Consider the following 27,737-nt stretch of genomic DNA (forward strand, 5'->3'; position numbering starts at 1 on the left):
GGACGGATGTGATACAGTACGCCATTCTCCAGGGCTGCACCAGCGCATCAGGGATTCCATGCGACGGAGGGTGGATGCATGTATCCTCGCTAACGGAGGACATTTTGAACATTTCCTGTAACAGTGTTTGAAGTCACGCTGGTACGTTCTGTTGCTGTGTGTTTCCATTCCATGATTAATATGATTTGAAGAGAAGTAATAAAATGAGCTCTAACATGGAAAGTAAGCGTTTCCGGACACATGTCCACATAACATATTTTATTTCTTTGTGTGTGAGGAATGTTTCCTGAAAGTTTGGCCGTACCTTTTTGTAACACCCTGTATAACTACAATGTCAATGAGTCACAATTGAAATAAGTCAACGCATACAAACAGGTGGGTGTAACAATTTGTAGGGATATAAAATGGAATAATCACATAGGTTCATTCGTAGGTAAAACAGGTGGCAGACTTTGAGTGATTGGTAGGAAATTCGGTGACACACACAACATCTAGTCTGTATTCAAGCTCTATCCATGCTCGGTGCTACATATCCGCATCAACTGTGGCAATGACACCAACGATTCGGTTCCTCAAATCATTTATGTGGTTGAAAGGCGTTTGGTAGATTCTGTCCTTAACATTCCGCCACAGAAAGAAGTCCATTGGCGTAACGTAAGGCGACCTAGGAGGCCAGGGAACTGGACCGCCCCTGCCAAGCCAGCGATCTGGAAACACCTCGTCTAAAACATTTCGCACAGTCTGAGCTTAACACGGTGCACGGTCGCTCTAGGGATATGCAGCTCCTGTGACTCCCTCTGAACAGACCTGTGTGGTGGACGTTGAAACGCCAACCGTATCCGTTCTGTGCCGGCTTCTGTTGTTCCAAGTCGTCCAGTATGAAACTTCACATCAATGCTTCCTGTACCACCGGCATATCGACGTCCGCGATGGTGGTTACTTCCTGTACGTGTTTGGAAGTTCCTCTGAACCTGCGTGCCCAATTTAGTCTGAAAAAGCCATACTACACACTGAGCCTTTTCTTGAAGCGTTGTCATTGTGCTTTACTCACAACAACCGGGACCGCACACAAACATAACTTTGTGACTTTCTCACATAAGCCAAACATGGTGTGAATATCCTAATTAGTTTGGGTGCTATAACGCATTGAAGTTGTAGCGTACATTTTGAGGCATTCTTTGTGTGTGACGTACGGTATTAATATGAGCTTCTTTAAGTGTCCGCGTGGGTAAATTTTTTGCCCCAAAATTCCAGGTTTATACATTGAAACGAAAGGTACATTCAAATCGGTTAAGGATCATCAGGTCGGAAAGCTAAATAAGCGGATCTGGCAGATTATTGGTTAGAGTGTGTAGACAGAGACAAAAGGCGCAGTTCCGAGGTAGGTCGTAAAGTTTTCTGGAATGGCGACAGATACGGCCGATCATCGGCACGCCGTAACAAACTCCATGGAGCGCACCTGCGTGACGCTGAACTGTTCGGTAAACAGACAATGCTAATCGTTTGTCCACACCTGCTGCAAGCACTGGCGCAGTATCCGCATACGTAACGCCAAACATAAGTCTCAGGATAGCTGAAAATCCGTCGATACTCAAACCTCAACCTTGACATGCAATTATAATTGTTTCCGTAATGAAACCCCCTCAGTAACGAAAATCAATGAATAGACGTCCTTGCTAGTTTCCGTCGATAGAAGCCCACAAAGGTGGCAAAGACATCTAAAATAGCTTAACTATTGTCCTGTGATTTGCTGACTACCTCAAAGCAGCGGAATATTAATTCTCCGGCATTCATTATCAGTGTGACATTACAGTACACGGATGACACTAATAAAGGAACTTATGCCGTTAGTCGCCGCGCGGGGTAGCCACGCGGTCTGTTGCGCCTTGCCACGGTTCGCGCGGCTCCCCCCGTCGGAGGTTCGAGTCCTCCCTCGGGCATGGGTGTTGTCCTTAGCGTAAGTTAAAGTTAGATTAAGTAGTGTGTAAGCCTAGGGACGATGACCACAGTAGTTTGGCCCCATAGGAACTTACCACAAAATTTCCAAAAATTTATTCAACTAGTCCATTCCTCTTGCGATTCACGACGTCGCAAATATTATTTTCCTCAGGTCACACGAAACTGTGTTGTAATTTTTTTATTATAATCAACGGTGCATATGATATCTTTTTAAAAATTCTACATGTCTGTGAACCCCGACCAAGTGAATTTAATCAGTGTCGTATTTGCGGCTTTCTTGGATACTGGATCACGCGTAGCAATCGCCGGAAGAGGGCATACACATTCGTATACCTAGTGTATCTGTAGCATATGTTCTGTCTATATGCTGTGTAGCATTTTCTGTTGTTGGGAATAAGTACGGAACAACAGGGTGAGCCTATTCGCTGGAGATAAGGTATGGCCATCCAACTTTAAGTTTTCTGTGATTTCCCTAAAAAATTGACCGCTATGGCTCCATTGGAAAGGGCACGACTGATTTCCTTCCTCATCCTTGTCCAGTCCGAACTTGTGTTGCCGGCCGAAGTGGCCGTGCGGTTAAAGGCGCTGCAGTCTGGAACCGCAAGACCGCTACGGTCGCAGGTTCGAATCCTGCCTCGGGCATGGATGTTTGTGATGTCCTTAGGTTAGTTAGGTTTAACTAGTTCTAAGTTCTAGGGGACTAATGACCTCAGCAGTTGAGTCCCATAGTGCTCAGAGCCATTTGAACCATTTTTGAACTTGTGTTCCGCCTCTAATTACCCCCACGTCAACGGAACGATAAACCCCTATCTCTCTTCCTTCCTTTCTCCCACTGACTGAAGGCATGTGACAATTTTAGCTGTGACCCCTCCGTCGGATAGTAACGTTAATTTCTGCTGACCTCTTGGTGCTATCCAACGGAATAGGCAAGTGTCGGCATCAGGTTTCATCCGCTGGCCACATCTCATCATCAGCAGTACAAAAAAGACTCTATAAGCCACACGCAATCATCATAGGCACATTATAGACTCAACACTCACGCTTAGCAAAGGAAAGGGGAACAATGTGACCAAATAAAGAATGACATTCCGATTTTAGTGCCTCTACCGTTAGCGTATATTTCAGCCCCCAATATCGTACCAAAGTTATTAACTCGTTTAAGAGAGAGAGAGAGAGTGAATGAGAAACTAAATTACCCTGGGAAATTAATAACATGCCACCTCCCCACCTTTCATGTTACTGTTCAGCAAAGGGGACGGGAAACGTAAGGTAATTTGGGGTTCAAGGTCGCATCGACGATGAGATCATTAGAAACGGAGTAAATGATTGGATGAAGAAAGATGGGGAAGGAAAGCGGCAGCAAACTTTTCAAGGGAACCATCCCGGAATTTCAAATAACTTCCAGGAATTCAGCCAGGTAACACTTTCAGCGACCGCCGATATTTCGGTGGGAGAACACCCCGCCATTTTCAAGGCAATCTGCAACGTCAGGCGACGTACATGCAAATTTAAAACCTCGTTTCTCGGACTGAAGTAGGAAAGATAACACACACACTGAACACTAGTGCCACCAAATATGACCAAAGTCAGAACTTTCGATAGTGAAACTACGAGTTCGTAGGTGAGGTAGCACTGACTCTGTCCCTCTGTTTTTTGACAAGGGAGAGAGCCGGATTCCAAACAGAGTTTAAACAAAAACCTCCATCCCTGTTAACGAGGTTGCTCGCTACTTTAATCTCAACTGCCTCCTTAATAACACTGCCCCAATAGCTGGACGTGCATGCCAATATCTCGGTATTATTATAACATGGGGTGACCAGTATCCAAGCAATTTTCGGCAATAGCGCATCTACTTGGCTGCTGTAATCGTGTGTGCCGTTTATGCTCAGCACATCGGTCCTCCACGGTCCTGATAGTTTGACCAAGATATGCCATGCCGCAGCTACAACGAATACGATATATACCCCCCTTACGCAGACCAAGATCATCCTTAACAGCACTCAAAAGCGCTCTAATTTTAGATGGAGGTCGGAAAACACATTTCACATCGTATTTCCGTAAAATACGACCGATCTTGTTGGAAGTGTTTCCTACGCAAGGCAAAAAGGCAGTATACTGGATACTGGTCACCCCATGTTATATAATAGCACCAAGATATTGGCATGCACGTCCAGCTATTGGGGCAGTGTTATTAAGGAGGCAGTTAAGATTAAAGTAATGAGCAACCTCGTTAGCAGGGATGGAGGTTTTTGTTTAAACTCTGTTTGGAATCCGGTTCTCTCCCTTGTCAAAAAACAGAGAGACAGAGTCAGTGCTACCTCACCTACGAATTCGTAGTCTCACTATCGATAGTTCTGACTTTGGTCATATTTGGTGGCACTAGTGTTCAGTGTGTGTGTTATCTTTCCTACTTCAGTCCGAAAACCGAGGTTTTAAATTTGCATGTACGTTGCCTGTCCGTTGCAGTTTGCCTTGAAAATGGCGGGGTGTTCTCCGACCGAAATATCGGCGGTCGCTGAAAGTGTTACCTGGCTGAATTCCCAGAAGTTATTTAAAAGTTGTATACGCCAGGAGAAACTCAGGTCTTACATCCCGGAATTCGTCTTAGTATGAGGCCGTGCTGGAAAGTAATGCCTCTGAATTTTTTAATGTGAAAGCTCTTAAGGCTTTTTAAATAAAACAAACATTATTAACATTCTGCATATTTATCCTTCATGTCTATTATTTGCAGCCCTCTGCCGCTAGAGGTCTCCGAATTGTGGCGGTGTGTAACGCAACTATGTCGGTGCTTGAGAAACAGCGCGCTGAAATTGAGTTCGTCCGCGCATGGAGCACCCTTTCCTTCAGCATGACAGTGTCAGAGCACACACGAGCGCTGCGACATCTGCAACACTCCGACGACTTGGGTTCACTGACACCGATCAGCCCACATACGGTCTCGACTTGGCTCCATCCGGTCTTCATCTGTTGCCAAAACTTAAAGAACACCTTCGAGGACTTCACTTTGATAGAGATGAAGAGGTGCAAGCAGAGATGAGGTTGTGTTTCCGTAGACAAAGTCAAACATTCTACAGTGACAGTGTCAACAAACTGTCCTTTCATTGGGAGAAATTTTTTCGTCGCCAGGCTGACTATGTTGAGAAATAAATATGTAGAGATGAAGAATAAAGATGTAGAATGTGAATAAATTTTGTTTTGAAACTTCCTGGCAGATTAAAATTATGTGCCGGACCGAGACTCGAACTCGGGAAGGTAGGAGACGAGATACTGGCAGAAGTAAAGCTGTGAGGACAGGGTGTGAGGCTTGTTAGGGTAGCTCAGTTGTTAGAGTATTTGCCCGCAAAAGGCAAAGGTTCCGAGTTTGATTCTCGGTCCGGCACACAGTTTTAATCTGCCAGGAAGTTTCATATCAGCGCACACTCCGCTGCAGAGTGAAAATCTCATTCTGGAAATTTTGTTTTATTTAAAAGAATCTTTAAGAATATTTACTTAAAAATTCGGAGACATTACTTTTCAGCACGCCCTCGTATGTTTTGAGACAGTGTAAATATGGGTGGATGGCGCTAGCGTTAAGAAGGATTCTTATGTGTGTTGCACATTTAGGAAGACAAAAATAAAATCTCAGAACTGGACATATGTTAGCTCTCATGGATGTTCATTCTATGGCGTCCTATGGATCACTTTAGTAGGATTTAGAACTCGGAGCATTTAACAATATAGGAAAAAAATGTTGCAGTAACTGTGATCGAAGCTCGATATCTTGACTTCTCACACAATTTTCTGAGACCAGAAATGAATTGACTTGAAAATGGTTGTTACCATACCTACACCTCTCGTCTTTTATACCTGCTTTGATGGACATACACAGTTGAACGAAAACATTATGACTACTCAACTGCGAGACTGAATGCCGCCTAGTGAAGTTGCAGTCACGGGAAGCAGAAAGGAACATATATAATAAACTTCCTGGCAGATTAAAACTGTGTGTCGGACTGAAACTTGAACTCAGGACTTTTACTTTTCGCTGTCAAGCGCTCTACTGACTGAGAAACCCGATCACGACTCACGACTACTCCCCATATCTTTACTTCGTCTCCTACCTTCCAAACTTCATAGAAGCTCTCCTGCGAAACCTGCAAGACTAGCACTCCTGGAAGGAATGATATTGTAGAGATATGGATTAGTTACAGGCGGAGGATGTTTCCAAAATGAAATTTTCACTCGGCAGCGGAGTGTGAGCTGATATAAAACTTCCTGGCAGATTAAAACTGTGTGCCGGACCGAGATATTTAACAGTTCTGGCATTCGTCTGAAATGATTAAGAGAACCAAAGAATAATCGAAAACGTAATGGCTGGAAGGAGATTTGAATGCATTTCTACATGGATATGAGTTCGCTTTCTTAACCGTTGTTCTTTCTTCGTATTTAGATCTTAGTTTCACGTTTCTGCAAGGATTTGGATTCCGCGGTTGATTAGTGTTGTGAGAAAGCTGTTGATTGACGTGATATGAACATCTTTAACGTTGCTGGTAGGAGTGTATTGAATTACGTGAGTGTTAGTTCCTATGTACCGGGTGATCAAAAAGTCAGTATAAATTTGAAAACTTAATAAATAATGTAGATAGAGAGGTAAAAATTGACACACATGCTTGGAATGACATGGGGTTTTATTAGAACCAAAAAAAAAAAAAAAGTATTGCTAGACGCGTGAAAGATCTCTTGCGCGCGTCGTTTGGTGATGATCGTGTGCTCAGCCGGCACTTTCGTCATGCTTGGCCTCCCAGGTCCCCAGACCTCAGTCCGTGCGATTATTGGCTTTGGGGTTACCTGAAGTCGCAACTGTGTCGTGATCGACCGACATCTCTAGGGATGCTGAAAGACAACATCCGACGCCAATGCCTCACTATAGCTCCGGACATGCTTTACAGTGCTGTTCACAACATTATTCCTCGACTACAGCTATTGTTGAGGAATGATGGTGGACATATTGAGCATTTCCTGTAAAGAACATCATCTTTGCTTTGTCTTACTTTGTTATGCTAATTATTGCTATTCTGATCAGATGAAGCGCCATCTGTCGGACATTTTTTGAACGTTTGTATTTTTTTTTGGTTCTAATAAAACCCCATGTCATTCCAAGCATTTGTGTTAATTTGTACCTCTCTATCTACATTATTCCGTGATTTATTCAGTTTTCAAATTTATACTGACTTTTTGATCACCCGGTATCTATAGCTGACTGTTTTACTTGGTAAACAGTGATTCTGCCACATTAAGAACTTACCTTGGACGTAAAGACCCTTATCTGAGTGCTCTTTTAATTCGAGTTTCCGTTTTACTTCGTTTCCCAACAGGTCTCTTATCTCTTCATTATAAATTTCCAAAAATGACGCCAGTACAAGATATTTGGTTCCTTCGGAAACAGATATTGCTTCAAACAGATGCTCAAACGATTTTGGAATTATCCCACGTTGCGACGGTGGTTCGCAGATACCTTGCATTGTAAAACTTTTTCCACATCCAGTCTGACCGTAAGCAAATATTGTGCTGTTATAGCCTTCCAGCACACCCTGCGAGAATCAGAACAGTGAATGTTAGTTCTGGCGAGGAGTTTTCATATCACTTTATTTGTAAACAAATTACTAATTATCATTTCGAAGAAACATGTACCTTCTTATTAAGAGAGAAAAACGAAGACTAAATGATGATCACATCGATTTAGAATATTTTAGGCATTAGTAATGACAGACAAGGTTTAATCGTTACTGTTCCATCATAAACAAAGGTAAATGGTTCAATTTTTACTTACACGTTTTTTGTTAATTACTTGTTACTAATTAGTGTAGACTTACGCTATTGACTACAATTATTTAACTATAATCGACGGATTAAAGGCAGTGTATTGATATAAAAGTTACTTGTGATCAACAGCTAGTTCATAGCAATTATTACAATAGCTATTAGGTCTAAGGACAATGTCCACCGAAATTTTCCTATTTCTTCATGAAAGATCTAGCAATTAATCACAGTGCTGTAATGTTTGTGTGAAGAATAATATTTTTTTGAATGTAAGTTTATTTCAGTCGTAAATTACTATTTGTAGACTCAAGTTTTAAAAAAATAGTGGTCGTGAACGATTTTTCTAATCGAATAGAAATGAAGCATTTCGCAGCTGTGATGGAAACAAAGAATCAGTTGTTTCATTAATAGCTGCTGCTCCACTCGAAACGAATATCTCTGCCTTTATAAGGAAATCAAACAAGTATGACAGAAAAGCAAATGTTATTATTTCCTTGTACATAAAAGACAAGAAGAAAATAACACAAAATGACTGGTTTTGAAAGAAGGGAAAAACAGTGTTAGAACACACCGAAATAAATAACATCATCATGTGTCTCAAGGAAACAAATGTCAGTTCTAAATCATAATTAAATAAGATGTCGATAAAAACAATTAATTCTAATAAACTTGAAGGTCTTGAGAAATAAAGGCTTACCTCTACTAAAGGATAGACTGCTTCATTGTATAACTCTTCTGTTGTTGAATTAACGTCGTACACCCCATCGAAGGTAAATGTTTTTGGTGGAGCGAAGTTGTCGTCAGGGTTAATAAGTTTGCATTCGGCCTGAGAGTTGTCCATAGACACTACGTTCTGCAAATGAAAACAAAAATTGCTTAAATTCGAGATTTCGTAAGTATTAGTGGTACGCAACGAAGTCACGTCGGTATTATGCGGCCAGTACAGTAAGAACATCGTGGAAACGAACTGAAACTGATAATCACTTAAAGTACACAGTTGCTTTTGCATGTTACTTAAGTGTTAAACAAGTAACATCCTCATGAAACCAAATTTGTTATGATGCACTAGAATGACAGATTTGGGTGAGTGTCTATAAAATGCATCAATGACATTTCTTTCGTAACAGGCAGCAAAGAGCTTTGAAAACAATTATAATAGGTATGAAACACATGCGTATATATACCTCACATTACAGGGAAATTATCACTCAAAAGGTCACTATTTTTCTATTTTATTTCACTCATTCGTAATATCGATTTGGATCCTTGTTTTTTCCTATTTTATGAACACCACTTGTTTTTTAATCATAGCATTCAGTGCTCTCACTGATGTTGCCACTTTCTTATATAGTTTTTTTTTTCTTTAAGTTTGTTGTCTTGATTATAAGAGTAACTTTTACGATTATTAAAGGCCTCTTGAGACTATCCCCAGCCGGAGACCCGATTGGATCCATCGCAGATACACATCTAGCAGACCTTACTAACCAGACAGTCTCTTCGGTTAAGAAGTGGCCGTGCGGTTCTAGGCGCTGCAGTCTGGAACCGCGAGACCGCTACGGTCGCAGGTTCGAATCCTGCCTCGGGCATGGATGTGTGTGATGTCCTTAGGTTAGTTAGGTTTAACTAGTTCTAAGTTCTAGGGGACTAATGACCTCAGAAGTTGAGTCCCATAGTGCTCAGAGCCATTTGAACCATTTCTCTTCAGATAGTCCTTGCGTTTTCTATAATTATTAATGCAGCGGTGACGCTTTAGTTTTTAATAACATCGCACAGATGAATGCGGAACATTATTAGTGGAAGTGGAAGTATTATACAGCGAGATAAGTTATGTTGGTAGCTTCTCCTTGCTTTACACATCTCAGTGGTAGCTTCTCCTTGCTTTTCACATCTCGGAAAGCGAGCCAGATCAATGATTGTCATCTTCGCCTGTTTGTATTTGTTCTATAGCTGTACTGACTTTAACTTTATTAAGTACTAAAAGTCCTGCTACCTACTGTCAGGGTAGTTGCATAAAGTCCGACGTGGGTATTTCATTTCCTCGATGCCCTCCACATCGGAGAGGCACTCCCCTACGTGCCACCTGGCGAGGCTACCGATGGAAGAAAATCTAGCAAAACCCCACACGGGAAAAGTGTCTGTATTCCTACTGAACAGTGTTTGCACGTATAAGGAGCCGGAAAGTAGCTACCACGTGCAAAACGCTCACTTTTCTAACAAGGGAAGCATACACCCGTCAGGCGAACGACTTTCCCCATGTTACTTAGACGTAACAAATGTTGCTCTAGTAAGATACGCTTCTCAGGCGTTTTCGAGAAATCGAGCTTCAAAGTTCTACGAGAGCGCCCACCGGTAGCGCCGTTCAACAGAGCGACCGGCTAAGGCTACTACTTTTTTGTAGTCTTCAACCGAACATTTGTATAGCTACAATGAGCAATATTTCCCCGGAAATAAACAGTAATAATAATGATAATCATTGTAGTACACTCGTGGTGAGATATAATAAGGAATCGTGATGAGATGAGTATTTATTTGTTGATAAATTCATGCGGATATCGCAAATACAGTATACGTTATTTTATCCATGTTGCATCTCGTGAACTCCGCGGCCGTTAAGGATTGTTGATGAAGAACGCACTTAGCCTCAAATACTTGTAAAAAATCTTAATTTCAATGCTACAACCGGTTGCATGCTATCACGTCCATCATCAGATTCCTAATGTTTCCGATGGCATCAAGGCTTTCGTCAGCAGCATGTCGTCCGCTCCTGCACAGCACAAGAATGTTTGAATATTTAGCGCCACTTAAAATATTGTTTCAATAGCAAAAACACGCTAATGTGGCCCGTATTTGTTAGATATAAGGTGAAACAGTCGTGTAGACTTGCATTTGTTCCCGTGGATGGCACTTAGTCTTGCTATGAGTCTTAATGCTTTCCAAGGGAATGTACAGGGTTATTACAAAAGATTGAAGCGATTTCACAGCTCTACAATAACTTTATTATTTGAGATATTTTCACAATGCTTTGCACACACATACAAAAACTCAAAAAGTTTTTTTAGGCATTCACAAATGTTCGATATGTGCCCCTTTAGTGATTCGGCAGACATCAAGCCGATAATCAAGTTCCTCCCACACTCGGCGCAGCATGTCCCCATCAATGAGTTCGAAAGCATCGTTGATGCGAGCTCGCAGTTCTGGCACGTTTCTTGGTAGAGGAGGTTTAAACACTGGATCTTTCAAATAACGCCACAGAAAGAAATCGCATGGGGGTAAGTCGGGAGAGCGTGGAGGCCATGACATGAATTGCTGATTATGATCTCCACCACTACCGATCCATCGGTTTTCCAATTTCCTGTTTAAGAAATGCCGAACATCATGATGGAAGTGCGGTGGAGCACCATCCTGTTGAAAGATGAAGTCGGCGCTGTCGGTCTCCAGTTGTGGCATGAGCCAATTTTCCAGCATGTCCAGATACACGTGTCCTGCAACGTTTTTTTCGCAGAAGAAAAAGGGGCCGTAAACTTTAAACTGTGGGATTGCACAAAACACGTTAACTTTTGGTGAATTGCGAATTTGCTGCACGAATGCGTGAGGATTCTCTACCGCCCAGATTCGCACATTCTGTCTGTTCACTTCACCATTAAGAAAAAATGTTGCTTCATCAATGAAAACAAGTTTCGCACTGAACACATCCCCTTCCATGAGCTGTTGCAACCGCGCCGAAAATTCAAAGCGTTTGACTTTGTCATCGGATGTCAGGGCTTGTAGCAATTGTAAACGGTAAGCCTTCTGCTTTAGCCTTTTCCGTAAGATTTTCCAAACCGTCGGCTGTGGTACGTTTAGCTCCCTGCTTGCTTTATTCGTCGACTTCCACGGGCTACGCGTGAAACTTGCCCGCACACGTTCAACCGTTTCTTCGCTCACTGCAGGCCGACCCGTTGATTTCCCCTTACAGAGGCATCCAGAAGCTTTAAACTGCGCATACCATCGCCGAATGGAGTTAGCAGTTGGTGGATCTTTGTTGAACTTCGTCCTGAAGTGTCGTTGCACTGTTATGACTGACTGATGTGAGTGCATTTCAAGCACGACATACGCTTTCTCGGCTCCTGTCGCCATTTTGTCTCACTGCGCTCTCGAGCGCTCTGGCGGCAGAAACCTGAAGTGCGGCTTCAGCCGAACAAAACTTTATGAGTTTTTCTACGTATCTGTAGTGTGTCGTGACCATATGTCAATGAATGGAGCTACAGTGAATTTATGAAATCGCTTCAATGATTTGTAATAGCCCTGTATAAGCTGTTGCAGTGTAAACAGCACACATATTTCGAATAACTCACTCGGACACACAGACATTTCATAATATTCTTCATGTCAGTTTGAGCTTCACTCACGTGCTTTACATTTGATGTCTCTGTTTACACTGCAAAGAACAACCAGTAAGCAAATATATCATTCATTTCCTATCAAGCAAAGATCTAAACTAGACAAAGAAAATGTGTGGGAGGTTCAACACGTCAGTAACAGAAACAGGCCTTTACTCTAAGGGTAAACTTACTATTTAGGGACTATAGGACTAGTTGTTTTAAGGAGGATTTTGTAATATTTTAAAGAAACCATTTTCTTCAAGATGTCTGAAGAGCTGTTTATTATTCGAACATTAAACTCTCATACACGCTGCCATTATGTGTGTAACTGTTGCACACTGTAATTGGAGATCGATTGCAGAGGTTTCCACACTTCTGATATAGAAATTAAGGTGGACATTTCAACGTCTTCGGCTTAAATTTTTTGAAGCAATATTTCGTTATCATCGCAAGTAAAGAAGTCTTCCTTGAAATCTCTATTTTTTAAGGTTCCTCTACCTATGGGCTGATGAAAAGATGTATAAAATCTAAAAACTGCAACTCACTAAGTTCTAGATGTGGGATCTCCAGCCGGCCGGAGTGGCCAAGCGGTTCTAGGCGCTACAGTCTGGAACCGCACGACCGCTACGGTCGCAGGTTCGAATCCTGCCTCGGGCATGGATGTGTGTAATGTCCTTAGGTTAGTTAGGTTTAAGTAGTTCTAACTTCTAGTGGACTGATGACCTCAGAAAAAGGCCAATAGTGCTCAGAGACATTTGAACCATTTTTTGTGAACTCCAAACAGCTCCCCCCCTCCTCCCCACCCCTCTCTCACTCTCTCTACCACTTTTGATACACCCAGCTCTCAGAAAATTACTGCCGACAATGATAACGGTCAGCTGACAAATTCTTTTACGTCGCGCCGTCCATCAAGGAATGATTTGAGATGCAGAAGGAGACAGAAAGCCCTAGAAGCCATATTAGGCAATTTAACCAAAGTTGGAGGTGGCTATGTTGCAGTCCGGTTTATCGTAGATCTAGACACCCTTCGTAAGTACGCCAAAATGTTTATTTTTACTTCTTCTATTAATCCCAGAAATTTCACAGTCCATGTACACTACCGTAAAACTTCGTACGTTAACATTGAAAAAGAAACCAAATAATTAATTTCATACACGCCAAAAGTTTATGTACTGTTCTTCTTTATATATACCTGTCACTAAACGTAAAGAGCACACAAGAAGAGGCTAATTGTGATCTCTTTTCGAGTGAAACAATAAACTTTGCGTGGTAGGTACGTAAAATAGTCGTTGCTCTGCCGTGTTACAGCTGACCAACCGAAAAGTACAGCTGCAAAGACAACGATTCATTTTGGAATTTCTTGGCGTGCACCTAGACCGTGATGCCTGTCTTACTCTTCTGCCTTCTTTCTCCTCAGAGATGACTAATAATGGCTGTGAAAGGATACCCTTAAAATTCCACTTTTCACTTCCATGATTATGCGAGCAACTGTGTTTCTTACAATGAGAACGTGGCACAATGCTGCACTCATCGCTTCCTCTGACTTTGTAAATCACTATGTAGGACAGTGTCACAGAACCAGGAGTATTCATAGTCGCAGTGTGATGTGAATGTGAAATTTGCGCTGTCCAGGTTATAATGAATTAACTTCTAGTTTGTCTTTACATAAAGGCAGATTAAGATTGCAGAGAGATGGCGAGCACGTTGGCCCAGCAGCGCTCTCTTGACGGAACACGTTAGTCTTAATCACCGCTTCAGTCCGTCCTGAGCCGCCAACGGAGGTGAAAACGGTCAAGCGAATGCTGTTGTGCCTCGTCGACGTTAAAGAGCATAATGTCACCATGTGAATGAGTATGAATGGGGCAGAATGATAAAAGCCACTCCGTCTACAGCCCAAAAGTGGTCCATCGGGACCATCAGACCGCCGTGTCAGCCTCAGGGGAGGATGCGGATAGGTGGGGCATGGGGTCAGCACACCGCTCTCCCGGTCATTATGATGGTATTCTTGACCGAAGCCGCTACTATTCGGTCGAGTAGCTCCTCTATTGGCATCACGAGGCTGAGTGCACCCCGAAAAATGGCAACAGCGCATGGCGGCCTGGATGGCCACCCATCCAAGTGCCGGTTACGCCCGACAGCGCTTAACTTCGGTGATCTCACGGGAACCGGTGTATCCACTGCGGCAAGGCAGTGATTTGCAGCTCCGTGACATTGCAGCTCGAACAGCACAGGCTGCTACGACAGTGACGCTGATGTGGTACCTGACCACACAATGTTCAATTGGTTCAAATGGCTCTGAGCACAATGGGACTTAACTTATGAGGTCATCAGTCTTCCAGAACTTAGAACCACTTAAACCTAACTAACCTAAGGACATCACACTCATCCATGCCTGAGGCAGGATTCGAACCTGCGACCGTAGCGATCGCGTAATTCCAGACTGTAGCGCCTAGAACCGCTCGGTCACTCCGGCCGGCTCCAGACAATGTGAACCCAGCCGTAGCCACGTGCCCTTAGCGCTAGGATTTCACCCGGAACAAGTCCCGCCCATTCACCCCCCTCCACGCCTATCCAAAGTAGAAGGCCCTCCCCTAAACAACCGCCAGTTCAGCAAACTGGAAGTTACATCAAAGTTCTTATTCTCACAGTCCAACACATGTTACACTGTGATGAAATTTAGTAATGATAAGAAATTTAAGTCTTTCTGGATAGTAATATAATACGAATGTGTATTATTAAAGAAATAAAAATATTTATAGAGAATTGAAAGCAAAAAATGACGTGATGTTCTTTAAAGGCAATAAGGACAAATTTTCATTAACTAATTCACTTATTATAGTACGTTTATTTGAGAGAAACAGCAGAGCAAACATATAATGCGAAAACAATGGTTTTGAATCTCTCATGTCGGTAGTAAAGCCACGGATGCAGTCGACTAACTCTGTTGTCTAAAATCAACGTTATACAGAAATAAGTGAAAGTCGTTTTGTTTATGTAGACCCTCATAGTAGCTCACAAAAACTAAAGAATATAAGAATGCCATGAAGTAGAACTGCCTAATGAAAGCAGTAAGATATTTGCTTATATAACATATTTCGTTAGTATTTGCAGGGGTAATGGGTGAATTTTAACTTGTAAATTCTTCCAATGCCATACTTGCGCATTATAAACGAGGTTATAAAGAATTGTGGCGGTTCTGTGTGATTAGTGTCCTATACGCTGTTGCAAACGTCTCAGGACAATAATCTGTCGTTATTCTTTGTCCTGTCTATTTTTAACCAAAAGATAAATTAATTTCAAGTCATTCAAACAATTTTTTAAAAATAATAATGATGTGTATGTTTGTCACTGAGCAGTTATGAAGGAAATAAATGCTGCAGTGTTTCACGGCTGTAAAACGTCCTTCATGCTGTGCCAACTCTTCTTCCACCCCTAAAACTTTTCAGCAAAACTATTCAGTGAACAACACGCAAAAACAGCCTGGATCGATCTAGCAAGAACAAAGTAATTTTGATGGCCTCTGGAATCATAGTGAACACTGGTGCTTGTTTGGCGTATACTGTCTGAGTTCTAAAAACTGTGGTTCCTCTTTCTCCAAGCAAATTATTCTTTGAGGGTAGGTTTTTCCTGTTTTAGCTTTGGGTGCTTTTTCTCACATAGAAGTTTGTTTCTTCATAGGCTATTCATCTGAATACTGAGTTCTCGTATTTAAAGAATTCAGTGCTAAATTGTTTTCTCTTATGTTTGCTGTGGAAGTACCTGGCACAGCTGAGGCCAATTGTGCACGTTTTTTGTAACGTGTCTTTTAACTATGTGGCAAAATTTAGGACCTAGCAAGATATTAATTTAACATTCACTCCAAGTGCAGCCAAACGCGGTAAACCACGTGGGTCAACTGAAACCAAGGCCAGTCGCCGAACAAAGACCGGGAAAACCGGGGGTGAGTGGGCGGGACTTGTTCCGGGTGAAATCCTGGCGCTAACGATTCCTGCCGTAGCCTACGACGCAGCTTGTGTTGACCGTCAACTTGTCCGCACGACTGTAACCGACAGAACTATTTAGTCCACAATGGTGACTCGATGTTGGAGCACTGCAGCAGGTGTCGACGTGTCTACATCTACGATTCACCGCCGTCTGCTGAGGACCGGACTGGTGCCATGCATGCCATTGTGTCTACTTCCACTGACCAGTAACCACCTACATTCCAGCCTACTATGGGCGTGTGTACGCCGTCATTGGCGTGCTGAGCGACAAAATGTAGTGTTTTCGGACGAATCGCGCTCCAACTTATCGTTCAGTGATGGCCGCGTACGTGTTAGACGCTACAGTGGTGAACGCAGTCAGGAAGAATGCATTGTGAGCGACACATTGGACCAAGTGCCTAGTGAGATGGTTTGCGCCGCCACAGTCTGTAACTTTTGATCCCGCCTCGTAGATATTGAAGGCAACCTGAGCAGCAACAGCGACATCAGGGAGGTTTTAGACATCGAGAAAAGGGCAAAGCCCAGCCACTTGTGGCGAGGTATTTTCAAGACTTCTTCGAAGAAAGTTGTGTAAGACTGAGATCCTGGCTTACCGTTCACCTGGCTGGTCCTATTTGATTCTGTATCATGACGTCTGCAGTTTCTGATTGCAGCAAGTGGTCGCCTCACACCGTCCACAATACTCATGGCAAAGTGCATGTACAGTTCTGTAATTATATTCCTCTATGTATTGTCATGTTCCCAATCCATACATATTATAAAAATAGACTTACGTATATATATACATATACGTACGTACACATATATGTTTTACATTTCCTCCTAAACCACTGGACTGGAGTCAACCAAACTTGGTACATATAACACTTATTGTCTGGAAAGAAACACTGTGGAGATAAGAACCACTTACACTGAAGAGCCAAAGAACCTGGTACACCTGCCTAATATCACACAGAGCCGCGCGAGCACGCAGAAGTGCCGCAATACGACGTCGCATGGACTCGACTAATGACGGAAGTAGTGCTGCAGGAAACTGACACCATGAACCCTGCAGTACTGTCTACAAATCCGTAAGAGTACGAGGGGGAGGATATCCCTTCTGAACAGCACGTTGCAGTGCATCCCAGATATGCTCAATAATGTTCATGTCTGGGGAGTTTGGTGGCCAGTGGAATTGTTTAAACTCGGAAGAGTGTTCCTGGAGCCACTCTGTAGCAATTATGGACGATGGAGTGTCGCATTGTCCTGCTGGAATTTCCCAAGTCCGTCGGAATGCACAATGGACATGGATGGATGCAGATGCTTAAGTACGTGTCACCTGTCAGAGTCGTGTCTAGACGTATCAGGGGTCCCATATCACTCCACCAGCCTGAACAGTCCCCTGTTGACATGCAGGTCCATGGATTCATCAGGCTGTCTCCATACCCGTACGCTTTCACCCCCTCAACACAATATGAAAGGAAACTCGTCCGACCAAGGAACATGTTTCCAGTCATCAACGGTCCAATGTCAGTGTGGGCGGACCCAGGCGAGGCGTAAAGCTTTGTGTCGTGCAGTCATCAAGGGTACAGGACTGAGCCTTCGGCTCCGAAAGCCCATATCGATGATGTTCCGTTAAATGGTTCGCATGCTGACACTTGTTGATAGCCCAGCATTGAAATCGGCGGCAATCTGTGGAAGAGCTGCACTTCCGTCACGTTGAACGATTCTCTTCAGTCGGCGTTGGTCCTGTTCTTGCAGGATCTTCTTCCGACTGCAGCGGTGTCGGAGATTTGATGTTTTACCGGATTCTTAAATTCACGGTACTCTCGTGAGATGGTCATACGGGTAAATCCCCACTTCAGCGCTACCTCTGAGATGCTATGTCCCATCGCTCGTGCGTCGACTATAACACCACGTTCAAACTCACTTAAATCTTGATAACTTGCGTTGTAGCAGCAGTAACAGATCTAACAACTGCGCCAGACTCTTGTTTTCTTGTATAGGCGCTGTTGACGGCAGTGCCATACTCTGCCTGTTTACATGTCTCTGTATTTGAATACGCATGCATATACCAGTTTCTTTGGCGCTTCAGTGTAAAACCTATGAAAGGGGTGGTGGCTGAGGGTGGAAAAGCAGCTTAGCCCACAACACGCGAATATCATTGCTTAGTCATCTAGATTTGAGAATGAGAGCACTTAGTGAGTTGCAACAAACTTTACACATAACTTCAAACCTTTAAAACCTTTTTATCGCTGACAAACTCACCGAAATGATGGGAGAAAAAAAGCTTATCGTTTACTACATTTGCGCTGTTCATACGGTAAAACAGCTGTTTGAAGTATGACGTTTTAGTTTATTACTTCTTTACTAATAGCTGTATCCGAGACATATTTTTCAGACAGTATTCACATATGCCACTGAATGTACCAGCAAAATTGTATCACTGTATGACACATAGTTCAGGAGATACGAGGTCATAAACATGGAGTTACATGAAAATGATAGTGCAGGGCGAATTTAACTAGAGCTACAGGTGAAATATGCGTACAAATACGTGTGGAATATGTTAAATATATGTGAATGATGTTTGACATGTGTGTACATAGGCAAGGCCATGGGCAAAATTCTCATCCTAAATTAATGAACGATTTCAACCAAATTTGGTACACATATTAGTTACAATCTTGAAAGAAATACTGTGGGGTAAGAACCAACAGCCTCCTATTGCGGTGGGGATGATAACGTGGAGAGAGAGGGGGAAGGAGGATATGAACAGACAGAGAGGGGAAGGAGGAGATGGGCACAGTAACAGGGAGGAGAAGACAGACAGAGAGAGGGGGAGGGGAAATGGACAGAGAGAGAGGAGAGGAGTAGATGGACAGAGAAAGGGAAGAGGAAGAGATGGGCTGAGACAGGGGGAAGCAGAGATAGACAGAGAGATGGGGAGGAGGAGATGGAAAGAGAGGGGGGGAGAAAGAAATGTCAGAGGAAGATAAGAGGAGCAGATGGACAGAGAGAAGAGAGAGGAGGAGATGGACAGAGAGAAGGGTAGGAGGAGATGGAAAGAGAATGGGGTTCAGTAGGTGGACAGTGAGAGAGGGTGAAGGAGGAGATGTACAGAGAGAAAGAGAGAGAGAGAGAGAGAGAGAGAGGAGGAGATGGACAGATGGAGAAGGAACAGCTGAAAAGTCGGAGGAGGAGCAGGAGCAGATCGACAAAGAGATGGCAGGAGGAGATGAATAGAGAGAAGGGGAGGAGGATATGGAAAGAGAATGGGGGCTGAGGAGGTGGACAGAGAGAAAGGGTGAAGGAGGAGATGGACAGAGATGGGATGAAGGAGGAGATGGACAGAGAGTGGGGGATGGATGAGATGGAATAGTAGAAGATTCGAATACACACATACTCAGACAATACTGGGTACTCAGCTAGTCTGAAGAATAAATTTCATTATCAACTTCTTTGTGGTGTTGCAATTTTCACGAGCAGTAGTGTATATGTATTTAATCTGTGACACTATTGATGATAATCCGTCCATCGAATGTAGTGTGTCGCCTTGGTGCTATTTGAGGGGTGTGAGCAATATGCCAGGGCCAGATTTCATGCTCGCCCTTCCTTACAGCTCAGAGGAAGGCAATAGCAAATCAGATTCATTAGGAGAGCAGGGTGCATGCCCCCACCCCACCCCTCCCCCACCACTCTCATCAGTGAATGCAGTATTGATGTGGGCTTATTTTTTCATTTATGTTGGTGATACACTTCACTTGTCAGACCTGTGAAGAGCCTTATGAGATAAACCAAATTTAAATCCAAATAAAATATGCAAATTAAAGTCGGATGGAGGACTCAGAACCGCAACACACCCATCATAAACGCCAAAAAATATATTCATACTAGCTGAATACCCAGTGTTGCACGGATAAGTATATATTCCAGTCTTCTACTAGTCCATCCCATCCTTGTCCCTACCTGTTTCCATCTTCTCCTCCATCTCTCTCCTTCCATCTCCTCCACTCTCTCTACCCGTCCACCTCCTCCACACCCCCACCATCTTTCTCTCTTAACCTGCCCCTCTCTGTGTCCATCTCTTCCCTCCCCTCTCTCAGTCCTCCTGCCCCTCTCCCCTCTGTCCACCTGCTCCTTACCCGTCTGTCGATCGCCTCTTTCCCCCTCTAATTCCATCTTCTCCTTCCAACTCTCTTTGTCCATCTCTTCTTCCCCCTCTCTCTGTCCTTCTTCTTCTCTGCCCTCCTTCTCTGTCCATTTCCTCCTCCCCTCTCCATGTCATCTCCCACTCTTTCCTTTCTCTGTTCACCTTCTTCTCCCTCTATCTGTTTCCATCTCTTCCTTCCCCCACTCTGCCTGTCAGCCTCCTCTCACCGTGCTCTATTCGCATTATCACCATCACCCCAATACCAGACTGGTGGTTCTTACCTCAACAGTATTTCTTTCCAAATCGTAACCAATATGTGTACCACATTTGGTTGAAATCATTACAAGGGTTTAGGATGAGCTTTTTATCCGTGGCTTTGTCCATGAACACACATGTCAAATATATTCACATACATTTAACATATTTAATATGTGTCTGTACACATATTTCACTCTTATTTCTAGCGCGTCTCACCCAGCAGTTTCATTTTCACGCAGCTCAGTGCATATGACGTCGTATCTCTTGAACTATACGTCGTACAATGATACAATTTTGCAGGCGCATCGAGTGGTATATGTAACTACCATTCGCAATTTTTTAGTTTTTTTTGCGAATAGAGTTACTAGTAAAGACGCAATACATTATAACGCCATGCATGACGCCACAGTTTTTCACACATCTCGATATTTGATGTCATGTCTCCTGAGCTATGCGTCGTTCAATGATATATTTTTATAGGTACATTCAACGAAATATGTGAATACTAACTGCGAAATGTGCTGCTTATAGAGTTATTAGTAAAGAAGTAATAAATTAAAGCGTCTTGCATGATGTGGCAGTTTTTCACGCATCTCAGTGTTTATGACGTCATATTTTCTGAACTATCTGTAGTACAATGATAAAAATTTGCTGGTACATTCAGTGGTATACGTGAACACTGTCAGCAAAATATGTTTGGAATACAGTTAGTAGTAAAGAGGTAACAAATTAAAACGTCGTGGTTTTTGCGGCAGTTTTACAGCATGAACATCGAAAATGCGGTAAGCGACGAACTTTTTACCTTTCATCATTTTGTGAGGGTTTCTACGACAAAAAGTTTCTTACAGGTTATAAATTTATGTGTAAAGTTTGTTACAAGACATTAAGACATTCTCAAATTATGGATAAGGGTATTCGCGTGTCGTGGGCTACGTTGCTTGTTTTACCCCTGACCCCACCCCCACCCCTTTGATAAGTAGTTGGTTCTTACCTCCATAGCGATTCTTTGCAGACAGTACGTGATATGTGTACCAAGTTTAGTTTAAATCTGTCCAGTGGTTTAGAAACAGATATGCAACATACATACATGCAAATATACGTACATCCATATTTGTAATATGTATGGATTCAGTTTGGGAGTCATCAGGTGACAGTCTGAGATTCATTATAAGAATCCTGAGAATGCACACTGCATCTAAGAAGAGATCCGTTATAGAACTCTTTATAAGTGGCGTGTGCTATTCATCTCTCTGGAACCCTTCCAAATTGCTGTTACGAAAGAGACAAGGACGACATAAAGAAGCGCTGGACGATGCGTCACACATCTGATTGAGTCAAGGCGCAGCAACACTCAGCAAGCTACTGAGGGAGTCTCTACAGGAAAGTCATTGTGCACCACGCTTTCCAGGACGGGTCAAGGAACATATTGCTCCCTCGCACAGACTTATTCCACGATATCCATTACTATAGTGTTAGTTTAATTTGGGCTCAGACAGGAGACACCCGTTCTTCCGGTACATGAAACAGCAAATGGTTAATATTATCCTGCCAGTTTGTAAAGGTAATTAATTATACACTGAAGAGCCAAAGATACTGGTACACCTGCCAAATATCGTGTACGGGCCCCGTGAGCACGCAGAGGTGCCACAACACGACGAGGCATGGCTCGACTAATGTCTGAAGTAGTGCTACAGGGAACTGACACCACGAATCCAGCAGCGTTGTCCATAAATCCGTAAGAGTACGAGAGGTTGAGATCTCTTATGAACAATACTTTGCAATGCATCACAGATATGCTCGATAATGATAATGCCTGGGGAGTCTGGTGGCCAGCTGAATTGTTTAAACTCGTAAGAGTGTTCCTGGAGCCACTATGTAGCAATTCTGGACGTGTAGGGTGTCGCATTGTCCTGCTGGAATTCCCCAAGACCGTCGGAATGCACAATGGACATGAATGGATGTAGGTGATCGGACAGGATCCTTACATACGTGTCACCTGTCACAGTCGTATCTAGACGTGTCAGGGGTCCCATATCACTCCAACTGCACACACCCCACACCATTACAGAGCCTCCACCAGCCTGAACAGTCCCCTGTTGACATGCAGGGTCCATGGATTCATCAGGCTGTCTCCATACCCGTCCGCGTTCACCCCCTCGGCACAATTTGAAACGATACTCGTTCGACCAAGGAACATGTTTCCAGTCATCAACGGTCCAATGTCGGTGTTGACGGGCCAAGGCAAGGCGTACAGCTTTGTGTCGTGCAGTCATAAAGGGTACAGGAGTGAGCCTTCGGCTCCGAAAGCCTATATCGATGATGTTTCGTTGAATGGTTCGCACGCTGACACTTGTTGATGGCCCAGCATTGAAATCTGCAGCAATTTGCGGAGGGGTTGCACTTCTGTCATGCTGAACGATTCTCTTCAGTCGTCGTTGGTCCCGTTCTTGCACGATCTTTTGCCTGCAGCAGCGATGTCGGAGATTTGATATTTTAGTGGATTCCTGATACTCACGGTACAGTCGTGAAATGGTCGTACTGGAAATTCCCCACCTCATCACTACCTCGGAGATGTTGTGTCCTATCGCTTGTGCGCCTACTATAACATCACAGTCAAACTCACTTAAATCTTGATAACCTATCATTGTAGCAGCAGTAACTAATCTAACAACTGGGCCAGACACTTGTCTTATAGCCGGCCGGGGTGACCGAGCGGTTCTAGGCGCTACAGTCTGGAACCGCGCGTCCGCTACGATCGCAGGTTCGAATCCTGCCTCGGGCATGGATGTGTGTGATGTCCTTAGATTAGTTAGGTTTAAGTTCTATGGGACTGATGACCTTAGAAGTTAAGCCCATAATGCTCAGAGATATTTGAGCCATTTAAACTTGTCTTATATAGGCTTTGCCGACCGCAGCGTCATATTCTCCCTGTTTACTTATCTCTGTATTTGAATATGCATGACTGTACCAGTTTCTTTGGCGCTTCAATGTGTAAGGAAGTTACCGGCAAATTAGAGGTTATTTAGGTGCAATAGCATTGAGCTGCGAAAAAGATAGTTCCCGATGGATTCCACACAGCCTAATCGAATCTGAAAAACACATTCATCACAACTGGCGTAAGGAAATACTCAAAAAATTCTACCGAAGAATTCTAAAATCTGTATACAACATGAGACGAAACTTGGATATACACTCCTGGAAATTGAAATAAGAACACCGTGAATTCATTGTCCCAGGAAGGGGAAACTTTATTGACACATTTCTGGGGTCAGATACATCACATGATCACACTAACAGAACCACAGGCACATAGACACAGGCAACAGAGCATGCACAATGTCGGCACTAGTACAGTATATATCCACCTTTCGCAGCAATGCAGGCTGCTATTCTCCCATGGAGACGATCGTAGAGATGCTGGATGTAGTCCTGTGGAACGGCTTGCCATGCCATTTCCACCTGGCACCTCAGTTGGACCAGCGTTCGTGCTGGACGTGCAGACCGCGTGAGACGACGCTTCATCCAGTCCCAAACATGCTCAATGGGGGACAGATCCGGAGATCTTGCTGGCCAGGGTAGTTGACTTACACCTTCTAGAGCACGTTGGGTGGCACGGGATACATGCGGACGTGCATTGTCCTGTTGGAACAGCAAGTTCCCTTGCCGGTCTAGGAATGGTAGAACGATGGGTTCGATGACGGTTTGGATGTACCGTGCACTATTCAGTGTCCCCTCGACGATCACCAGTGGTGTACGGCCAGTGTAGGAGATCGCTCCCCACACCATGATGCCGGGTGTTGGCCCTGTGTGCCTCGGTCGTATGCAGTCCTGATTGTGGCGCTCACCTGCACGGCGCCAAACACGCATACGACCATCATTGGCACCAAGGCAGAAGCGACTCTCATCGCTGAAGACGACACGTCTCCATTCGTCCCTCCATTCACGCCTGTCGCGACACCACTGGAGGCGGGCTGCACGATGTTGGGGCGTGAGCGGAAGACGGCCTAACGGTGTGCGGGACCGTAGCCCAGCTTCATGGAGACGGTTGCGAATGGTCCTCGCCGATACCCCAGGAGCAACAGTGTCCCTAATTTGCTGGGAAGTGGCGGTGCGGTCCCCTACGGCACTGCGTAGGATCCTACGGTCATGGCGTGCATCCGTGCGTCGCTGCGGTCCGGTCCCAGGTCGACGGGCACGTGCACCTTCCGCCGACCACTGGAGACAACATCGATGTACTGTGGAGACCTCACGCCCCACGTGTTGAGCAATTCGGCGGTACGTCCACCCGGCCTCCCGCATGCCCACTATACGCCCTCGCTCAAAGTCCGTCAACTACACATACGGTTCACGTCCACGCTGTCGCGGCATGCTACCAGTGTTAAAGACTGCGATGGAGCTCCGTATGCCACGGCAAACTGGCTGACACTGACGGCGGCGGTGCACAAATGCTGTGCAGCTAGCGCCATTCGACGGCCAACACCGCGGTTCCTGGTGTGACCGCTGTGCCGTGCGTGTGATCATTGCTTGTACAGCCCTCTCGCAGTGTCCGGAGCAAGTATGGTGGGTCTGACACACCGGTGTCAATGTGTTCTTTTTTCCATTTCCAGGAGTGTATTTGTAGGAACAGGAAACTAAACAGCAAATGTTCCTCTCTTGCCTTTATCAAAACATTTCTGACCTCTAAAACATATCTGTTTGTTTCAGATGTCTTTGTGCAAAGGCAATCAAGCACCCCCCCCCTCCCACCCCCGTTTCTTGTCTTCCTCTAAATACGTCAAAGGAACTCCCCGGAATAACAGTCGCACTATACTGTGCATGGAATCCCACCCTTTCGGCTTGCTTTCATATTTACTTACAAGTGACACGCTACGATACGTCCACCTGTTTTAAAATATCTATTTGCCATTATGGAGCAATAATAAAGAATAATCCGAGATACAAGGAAGTCTCTATTTTTGTGATGAGACGTGGTTGCCCAATACCATATGGCCTACTCGTTATTTCCTTCAACCATTTTCCATAGGTGCTCACGACAATAGTGTGCCAACAGGAGACCAGCTTAACGGTTTCAGAGATTCTTGTTTCTAGCCTCAGTGCTACAACAATGGGCCTTTTGCAAAACCTATTATATCAGTGGATTTCCGCATTAGTGACCACCCATTCGCCTCTCTTCCACTTACGTTCTTCCCTTACTGAGTCACGTGCCCGCAAAGCCAACAGGAGACATCCAACCTCGCGGTGGATAGTGGTCATACTATTTTGATTCATCAGTGTACTTCCAGTTGGTCACAAACTCTGATAAAATAATGATATGAAAGCTTCCATTACTTCTGTGAGATATTGGCTACTGTAGAGAGCACTCACAATCTTTGGTAGATTACGCCTGTTGCTATTCCATCATGGCGACCACATATCATCTGGAATGTGGTCCTGCGCCATCGGCCTATCGGGTTAGCAACGGGCGTGTTTATGGGGAGAAGCGAATTGAGCCGACCGGAGTGGCCGTGCGGTTCCGGGCGCTACAGTCGGGAGCCGAGCGACCGCTACGGTCGCAGGTTCGAATCCTGCCTCGGGCATGGATGTGTGTGATGTCCTTAGGTTAGTTAGGTTTAATTAGTTCTCAGTTCTAGGCGACTGATGACCTCAGAAGTTAAGTCGCATAGTACTCAGAGCCATTTGAACCATTTGAAGCGAATTGATAGACTACCTCAATAGTTATTTTTTTAAACATAGCAGGTTGTTGTTTAAGATTTAAGTGAAATTGTTTCAAGTAATCTGGATTGTTATCGTTTTGTTTGTTAAGACAACGGCTTTGAAGGGCGCGGGAGCTTATATTGTAGATTGAAGGGGTGCTACCGCATTAATAGCTAGTACAATGAAGCGGATCTTCTGCGGGATGAGTGGAGCAAAAGCTCTTCGCCGGGCAAAAATTTTCGCAGTTTTCAAACGTTGCGGGATTACCGGACGCTTGCGGAAATCTGAAACACAGTACTGAGTATTGCTTCTATACATACTTTCGAATTCTAACAATTTCCTGGTCGTTATTGATAAATTTGACATATGTTTGTCGTCATCATCGCGGGTGGATATTACGAACTCCGACAATAGTGAAAAGCATGTTCAGCCAAAAAATAAGGAACCCGAGAATGTGTTTTCTGCGTTTCTGTAGCACTTCAGCAAGAAATGCCAAGAAATCATCGGGCAGGTCATACCATGAAGGATGGAAAAACACATTTCCTTGGATTTATTACGATAAAGAGAATTGGACAAAGTGTTCTGTAGTGTGTATAAAAAAAGCTTTTGATTCCAGTATAGTTCTTCCGTCGGCAACTGCTACTTCTACAGACAGGGATTCGCGTACTGCATTTGTTCGAAATGGATTTGCCCGGTGGCAAAAGGCAGTTAAACGTTTCAGAGTTCATGAAAAATATTCACTTCACCGTTCGTCCGTGACTGCTCCGGCAACTACGAAACAAGGTGCCAATGTGTCATCCCTTATCTCAGCACATAAATTAGAAGGTATGAAAAATGCACGCAAAGCGATTTGAAACATAATAACGCCCCTCCACTTTTTAAGTCAGCAAGGAATAGCAATTCGTGGTCACACCGATGAATCATCAAATATTCATCAGTTGCTGCTGCTTAGAGCAGATGATGTTCCTGACTTGAAATCTTGGCTGCAGCGAACTTAATATAAGTAGGTATCTCACGATAAATTGAATGAAATTGTCTCGTTACTGCCCAGCGATGTGCAGCAGAACATTGTGAAATCTATTAAGGAGGCAGTATACTTTTCTCTTATTGTAGATGGGACTTCCGACGTATCAGTGCAGGAATCCATATGTTTCAGATATGTCAATAAAAATCTTCAAGTTGAAGAAGTTTTTATGGGATTCGAAGAAGTAGCTTCAACAAGTTCTAGGAGTTGAAGTCGTTCAGGACGTCATAAGATGATTATCCATCGACATAAAATACTGTCGTGGTCAATGTTACGATTGCGCGAGCAGTGTCACTGTACATTTAACAGGATTAGAAAGTATGGGTACTCAGTTGCAACCGAGAGCTATATTTGTTCTTTGTTCGGTGCATAATTTTAATGTGGCAATAAAAGATGCGATTCAAGGAATTAGTTACGTGCGAGAATTAATATTCGTGAATTAATATCATTTTAAGACATTCGCCAAAGAGGCTACCGGTGTTTCAATCCCTACAAAAAGACAACAAAGATGATATTGTAAAAAATGT

General features: G+C 43.8%; 1 protein-coding gene across 1 annotated transcript in view; it reads right to left on the reverse strand.

The window, feature by feature from the left end:
- Positions 1–27,737, reverse strand: part of LOC124556381 (osmotic avoidance abnormal protein 3) — a 373,479-nt gene that overhangs the window by 222,258 nt on the left and 123,484 nt on the right. The window contains exons 3-4 of the mRNA XM_047130344.1: positions 8,456–8,611; positions 7,244–7,529 (exon numbers count right to left, since the gene is read on the reverse strand). Coding sequence (XP_046986300.1) covers positions 7,244–7,529; positions 8,456–8,611 — 442 coding nt within the window. The remainder of the gene's footprint in view (positions 1–7,243; positions 7,530–8,455; positions 8,612–27,737) is intronic.

This window comes from Schistocerca americana, chromosome X (genome assembly GCF_021461395.2).
Source record: "Schistocerca americana isolate TAMUIC-IGC-003095 chromosome X, iqSchAmer2.1, whole genome shotgun sequence".
Classification (NCBI taxonomy): domain Eukaryota; kingdom Metazoa; phylum Arthropoda; class Insecta; order Orthoptera; family Acrididae; genus Schistocerca; species Schistocerca americana.